General features: G+C 47.3%; 2 protein-coding genes across 5 annotated transcripts in view; both read right to left on the bottom strand.

The window, feature by feature from the left end:
* The window catches only part of C1QTNF12 (C1q and TNF related 12), a 14,622-nt gene extending 11,772 nt beyond the window's left edge, over positions 1-2,850 (bottom strand). The window contains exon 1 of the mRNA XM_015647965.3: positions 434-2,850. Within this exon, the coding sequence (XP_015503451.1) occupies positions 434-598 (165 nt within the window). The 5' untranslated portion in view covers positions 599-2,850. The remainder of the gene's footprint in view (positions 1-433) is intronic.
* Positions 2,851-6,305: 3,455 nt separating this feature from the next.
* The window catches only part of UBE2J2 (ubiquitin conjugating enzyme E2 J2), a 10,602-nt gene continuing 9,578 nt past the window's right edge, over positions 6,306-7,329 (bottom strand). For 3 of the 4 annotated variants that reach the window (XM_033519272.1, XM_033519274.1, XM_033519273.1), the window contains one exon: positions 6,306-6,669. In XM_033519272.1, the coding sequence (XP_033375163.1) occupies positions 6,633-6,669 (37 nt within the window). In that variant the 3' untranslated portion in view covers positions 6,306-6,632. Of the gene's footprint in view, positions 6,698-7,329 lie in introns of all 4 variants that reach the window. The other variant, XM_033519275.1, reaches the window with a different exon arrangement.

Here is a 7,329-nt window from a genome sequence, read left to right as displayed (position 1 = left end):
CCCAAAACCTGCTGTGAATTCCCCAAACCCCTCCTCTATTCCCAAAAATCCCGTGGAAACACTCATCCCAAAGGATCCTGAACAACCCCCTGGAAGTTCTCTGCTCTTTCCCAATTCCCTTCCTGGTCTGAATTCCCAAAACCCCTCTGTGATTCCCAAAAATCCCATAAAAATGTTCATCCTAAAGGACTCTGGACAACTCCTTGGAAGATTTCTCACTGCCCTTCCTGCTCCCGACCCCAAAACCTGCTCTGAATTCCCAAACCCATCCTCCATTCCCAAAAATCCCATGGAAACGCTCATCCCAAAGGATCCTGAACAACCCCCTGGAAGTTCTCTGCCATTCCCAGCCTGGGGGAACCCCCAAAATTAACCCGAGCTGGAAGCAGCCGGGGGAGGCAGGAAAACATCCTGGGAATGTTCCGGAACGCACCTTGGGATGCTCCTCGCTGTTGGCCAGGGACGCGTTCCGGGGCTCGGGCGGTTCCTTCCTGCCCCTCCTGGCGCCGGGGGCGCGGGGCCCCAGCTGCAGGCACAGCTGGAGGCACAGCTGGAGACACAGCAGCACCCACAGCAGCGGGGCCCGGCAGCGCCCCATGCTGCTCCCCAAATCCCCAAAATCACAACCAACCGGGACAGGGGCCTGCGAAAAACAGATCAGTGTCCAGAAAATCCCAATGAATCGGGTCAGGATCCTGGGAAAAACGGATCAGTGTCCAGAAAATCCCAATGAAAGGATCAGGATCCTGGGAAAAACGGATTTGTGCGCAGAAAATCCCAATGAAAGGGTCAGGATCCTGGGAAAAACGGATTTGTGTGCAGAAAATCCCAATGAACCAGGTCAGGATCCTGGGAAAAACGGATTTGTGTGCAGAAAATCCCAATGAACCAGGTCAGGATCCTGGGAAAAACCGACCAGTGTCCAGAAAATTCCAATGAAAGGGTCAGGATCCTGGGAAAACTGGATGTGTGTCCCAAAAATCCAAGATGGCCAGGTCAGGATCAAGGGAAAAATGGATTTGTGTCCTGAAAATTCCAATTAAATGGGAAAAATGGATTTCTGTCCAAAAAGTCCGAATTAACTGGGTCAAGATGCAGGGAAAACCGGATTTGTGTGTGGAAAATCAGAATGAACCGGGTCAGGATGAAGCAATCAGGTGTGAAATCCTCCAGGAGGGAGAAAAAACCGGATCTGTGTCTGGAAAATCTGAACGAACCAGGTTAGGATCAAGGGAAAACCAGATTTGTGTCCGAAAAATCCGAATTTATTAGATCAGGATCAAGGAGTCAGGTGTAAGATCCTTTGACTAAAAAAACTGGATTTGTGTCCAAAAAAATCCAAATTAACCAGGTCAGGATCCAGGAGCCAGGTGCAAAATGGTTCAACAGCAATAAAAAAGCAGATTTGTCTTTAAAATAAATCCAGAATTGACCAGGTGAGAGGGATCCAAGCAGTCACCAACAAAAAAACCAGATTTGTCTCCAAAAAAATCCAAATTTACCAGGTCAGGATCAAGGAGCCAGGTGCAAAATCCTACAAGAAAAACTGGATTTTTCTCTAGAAAGAAATCCAAATTAACCAGGTGAGGAGGACACGAGCAGATTTGTCCTCTCCCCCAAAAAAATTCCAAATTTCAGGAAGTCCCAAGCAGCCGGGTGCAAAATCCTTCAAAAAAACCTCGGATTTGTGTCCAAAAAAATCCAACTTCCAGAAGGATCCGAGCAACTCCTCGGGATGGAAAAGGTGGAGGTGAATTTGTTTGGAATTCTGGATCTCCCGGGAGAAGGAGCTGGGTCCACGGCGCTTCCCAGAAATCCCAGAGGCCCTGGAAGCGCTGCCGCCCTCGGGAGGGGCTGCTCTGGCCCCCAGACCCCACTTGAAACCGGTTTTAAAGGCTCTCAGTCCCCCAAAATCGGGCTTGAAACCGGTTTTATTCTGCCCCGCAAAATCGGGCTTGAAACTGGTTTTATTCTGTCCCCCAAAATCGGGTTTGAAACTGGTTTTACTCTGCCCCTTCTGACCCCCTTAATCCGGCTTGAAACCGGTTTTACTCTGCTCCCCCCAAATCGGATTTAAAACCGGTTTCACTCAGCCCCCCTAAATCGGGATTGAAAATGGTTTTAAAGGCGCTCAGCGCCCCCAAACGGGGCTTGAAACTGGTTTTACTCTGCCCCTTCTGCGCCCCGGCTCGGGTTTAGAACCGGTTTTATCTCCTGGAGCTGCAGAGATCCGAGCGCCGCGGGCAGAGCTGAGCCCGAGCTCAGCCGGAGATTTCCCCCACCCCATCCATTCCCTCTGGAATTCTGCTGCTCCGGGGATAATTCCTCATCCTCGCCTCTCGGCATTCCAGGGAACTGGAACCCAGGGAAACGCGAGCATCCCAGCTCAGCCTTGTAAGGAGAAAACAAATCCCCCACACCCCAAAAAAACCCAAATCCCTCAAATCCCAAAAATTCAGTCGGGGAGAAGCAAAACCTCCGCGGGTGTTCCCGAGTCCATGAGGAGCAGGTGAAGTTTTCCCAAGGTTTTTCCTCCTTTTCCAGCTTTTTCCTCCCTTTTCCCTAAGGATGGGCAGCAAATCCCGAAGCTGTCAGGGGGCAGAACCGCGTGGATTTTGCATCCCAATCCTCCTCCCCAGGCAAAATTCCAGGCAGAATTCCAGGTCCTCCCGAGGCTCTGACTCCTCCCGGCTTCTTCCAGCGCTCCTTTCCCGAAGGAGTTTCCATCAACTCCAAGAAAAGGAGAGGAAAAAAAACAGGGAAAAAAAAGAAAGGAGGAGGGCTCACATTCTAATGAGCTGTCAAGCCTCCTCTCCTCACATTCCCATTAAATTCCCAGATAATGGAGCGTGCCGGGAAGATTGGAATCAGCGCCCAGGCCCCGCTCCCGCCCCTTCCTTATCCCGGGGAAATCGCCCTTTTCCTGGGAAGTTTTAACACTCGCCAGGGCTGGAAATCCGTGACTTGGGATAGACCCCCAGCAGGAGAGGGCAGAATTCCCGCTTGGATAAGGCAGAATTCCCTTTTGGATAAGGGAGAATTCCTCCTTGGATAGGGGAGAATTCCCTCTTGGATAGGGGAGAATTCCCTCTTGGATAGGGGAGAATTCCTCCTTGGATAGGGGAGAATTCCCTCTTGGATAGGGGAGAATTCCTCCTTGGATAGGGGAGAATTCCTACTTGGATAGGGGAGAATTCCCACTTGGATAAGGCAGAATTCCCGCTTCGATGGGGCAGAATTCCTGATTTATTTCCCAGTCTGGGGTGTTCCATATCCAATTTCCCGTTTGGATAGGGCAGAATTCCCACTTTATTTCCCAGTTTGGAGTGTTCCATCTCCGATTTTCCCAGTTTCCCCCCTGCTGTTTCCCTTACAAAGAGCAGAATTCCCGGATTTTCACCCACCAGCGCTTCCCAAGGGATCTCTGGATGTGCCTGGACACCTCAGATCCCTTCCAGCCCCCACCACCTGCACCAGAGATTCCCATTTTCCCCCCAAAATCCCCACCCTGCTGCAAAGATTTCCCCGGGAGAAAATCCAGGGAATGAGAAAAGGTCAAAAATCCCAGGATTTGAAGCTTTTTATGCATCCGACGAGAAAAAATAAAAAATAAAAAATTCCTTCCTTTCACCGATTCCTTCCCATCAATTCTGTGATCCAAGGGAAAATTCCCAGTGTGCTTTTCCTTGGATTTTACAGGGGATGGAGGAGGAAGATTTTGTGGATCAGGGGGAAAATTTTGTGGATCAGTGGGAAAATTTTGTGGATCGGGGGAAAATTCTGTGGATCAGTGGGAAAATTTTGTAGATCAGGAGGAAAATCTTGTGGATGAGGAGGAAAACTCTGGATCTGCAGCTCAGGGAAACTGAGGCACGAACGAATCCGAGCACAAAAGGGAGTAAAAAAATCTCATTTCCCCCAGCTTTTTTCGCAAGAAATTTTCTTTTTCCGAACTTTTTTTCCCAGAAAAAACCTGGAATTGGGGAAGAGGAAAATGCCCTCGGGAGCGCGGCAGGCACGGCAAGGGTTAAGAGCAGCTCCCGCTCACATTCCATGACGAGGACGTGGCTCCCGGGATTTGTTAATAATATTTAACTTTCCCTGGCGCCTTCCCACACTCCGGGCTGGAATTTCCAGGTCGGGCAGACGAGCCGGGATTTGTGGGAGCGCTCCCGATGACAATTTAATGGGATCGATCCCTGCCAGCAGCGGGAACGCCAAATCCCGCCTGGGATTTTGGGAAGATCCATCCCGGATTTGTTCCGGATGCTCCCGGAGGGGTTTGGGAATCGGCCCAAAAATTCTTCTCCCGGATTTTGGGTGGGAAAGAGCGAGGCCTCCGATCCGGGAGGGAATTCGGGAATTTGGGCAATTCCCGACACCGCGAATCCAGAGCTCCGGGAACCGGGATCCAGCCCGGGAGGAGCGGAAACCTCGCTCCAAGGAAAGCTTAAATTGGATATTTGGGAATTTGGGGGTTTTTCCCACAGGAATGAAGGTTTCAATTGGATATTTGGGGATTTGGGAATTTTTTCCCACAAGAATGAAGGTTTCAATTGGACATTTGGGAATTTCTCCCCCCAGAAAGGGAGGTTTCACCTGGATATTTGGGAATTTGGGATTTTTTTCCCACAGGAATGAAGGTGTCAATTGGATATTTGGGAATTTTTTTCCCATGGAAATGAAGGTTTCAATTGGATATTTAGGAATTTGGGAATTTCTCCCCCCAGAAAGAGAGGTTTCACTTGGATATTTGGGAATTTGGGAATGTTTTCCCACAGGAAGGGAGGTTTCAATTGGATATTTTGGAATTTGGGAATGTTTTCCCACAGAAATGAAGGTTTCACTTGGACATTTGGGAATTTGGGAATTTCTCCCCAGAGGAAGGGAGTTTTAAATTGGATATTTTGGAATTTGGGAAAATTTTTCCCACAGGAAGGAAGGTTGCAATTGGACATTTGGGAATTTGGGAATATTTTCCCACAAGGAAGGGAGGTTTCAATTGGATATTTGGGTATTTGGGAATTTTTTCCCACAGAAATGAAGGTTTCACCTGGATATTTGGGATTTATTTATTATATTATTTTTTTTTTAAAAAATCGTGTGGATCCAGAGGAGTGAAAAGTCAGGAAGAAATTGGGAAATCCTTCAATCCCAGCTCCTGAAATTTCCCATTCCTGACCGGGAATGAGCTCCAAAGGGAAAAAGGGAGGGGAAAGTGGGATTTTCCCGTTTTTTTATTGGAGATTTAGCACAGAATTCCCAATCCTAGGCACGGAGAGGGCAGCAGGAAAAGGTGGGATGGAACAAATCCTAAAAGGAGCCACAGGAACGTTCCCAAACTGTGGGAAAACGGGAATGTAGGGCTTGGAAAAATCACGTGGAGCCAGGAAGAAATTGGGGGAAAGGGCAAAAAGTGGGATTTTCCCAGTTATTCTTTGGGATTTATTGAAGAATTCCCAATCCTTGGCAGGGAATGGGAAGTTTTAACCAGTGGCTGCCATAAACCCCAATTGCTGACTCATAAGGATCGGGATTGAGGAATAAACTCTGCCCTGGGATGGAATTCCCAAAGAATTCCGGTGCCCGAGGCCGGGATGGGGAATGCACGGGACAGAAACCCCTCCAAGGCTCCAGGATTTTGTGATAATCCCAGAAAAAGCTTCTCCGGGGAATTGCCACGTTCCCGAAGCTGCCGCAGCCCCGGGAATAGCGGCTGGGATTTGGGGATCATTCCCAGCTCAGGGAATTCCAGCATTCCCCAAAACGCCGCTCCAGCCCCGAATTCCCGACACGGCCGCGCCCCCTCGTGGCCGATCCCCCAAATCCACCCAAATTCCCAGAAAAACGGGAAAATTCCCAAATTTCTCCCGCTTCCACTGGGAAATAACCCAATTAAGAATTACAAATTAATCCTAATGAACCCTCTTCATTCCTGGCTTGGAAAAGAAATTCCAGGAATTTGGGAATGCTTAGAGTTTCTATGGAATTTGCTTTTTTTTGATGGGATTTTCCCCACTGGAAATGGGATTTTCCCACTTTAAAAATCCAGTTTTCCCATGAAAATGGCTTCACCTGGCTTGGGATTGATCAATTATCATTAATTACCTGGAATTATTAATAGACATTAATAATTATTTGTAATGATTAGCAGAAACGATCCCAACAGATCCCAGAATTCCCGTTAGGAGCGCAAGGTTTAAAGGAATTACTGGAATTCTTGATGATGACGTGAATAAAGACACGGAGACAGCGAAGGGAGGCTGGAAAATCTGGGAAAAGGAACAAAATCAGGGAAAACGAGGTTTTTCCATCCTTTTATTGATGAGCTGAGACATTCCCAATTCCGTTTGTTCCCAAGGAATTTGTTCCCAAGAAAAGCAAGCCCAGCAAGAGGATTTTTCAGGGATGTTTATTAGGAATAAACCACGGCACGACGCAGCCACGCCCACTCCTCGGGATGCTCCATGGCCTTGGAACCTCCAGGAAAAACAGGAGAACTCCCCAAAAATCCAGGAATTTTTATTAAAAACCAAGATTTCTATGGAAAAACTCCCAACCTTTAAATTCCAATGGTTTTCCAGAAATCCACGGAATTGCAGCTTGGAAAGTCAAGGGTTTATTCCCAGATTTTATCCTGAGGGAGAGCTTGAAATTTCGTTTTTCCTCCTTTTTTTTGGGAGAAGAAAATCAGATCCTGAATTCCCAGAAAAACACAAATCAATCCCCCCACCAAAAAAAAAAAAAAAAAGGGAATAAAACTTCCATTCCCAACTCCTGGAATCCACAGGGATCCCACAAATGGCACCTGGAATGCTTCAAATCTTCCTCCAAATCCAGGGAATTCAAAATAAACCAGAATTGGAATTTTGGGGTTTAAATAAAACCAATTTTTAGGGGGAAAAAAAAAAAAAGGCAGCAGAAAATGGAAGTTTTTGTTTCAGCAGAGGAATCTCAAGGGAATTTTGGGTTGGGATTTGGGGTTTTTCAGGAATTGAAGGAAAACTTGAAGCAACTGGAAATGAATTTGGGGTTTTACCTCTGCCTCAGCCTCTCTGCAGGAGCTCCTTCGTTATTCCCATTCCAAACCTGGAATTCCTCCCTTTCCAGTTGCTGCTCCCTCATCCCCAGAGCCCCAAATGCTGATTTTTTGGGACAACAAAACCAATTTTTGGGACAATAAAACCATTTTTTGGGACACAAAAAAAATTTTTGGGATAAACCCCCAATTTTTGGGATGATAAAACCAATTTTTAGGACAATAGAACCGATTTTGGGAAACAAAATCCATTTTTGGGACACAAAAACCAATTTCTGGGACACCAAAAC

This window comes from Parus major, chromosome 21 (genome assembly GCF_001522545.3).
Source record: "Parus major isolate Abel chromosome 21, Parus_major1.1, whole genome shotgun sequence".
Taxonomy (NCBI): domain Eukaryota; kingdom Metazoa; phylum Chordata; class Aves; order Passeriformes; family Paridae; genus Parus; species Parus major.
The sequence above is the reverse complement of the archived record's forward strand: the minus strand, read 5'-3'. Positions and strand labels throughout refer to the sequence as shown.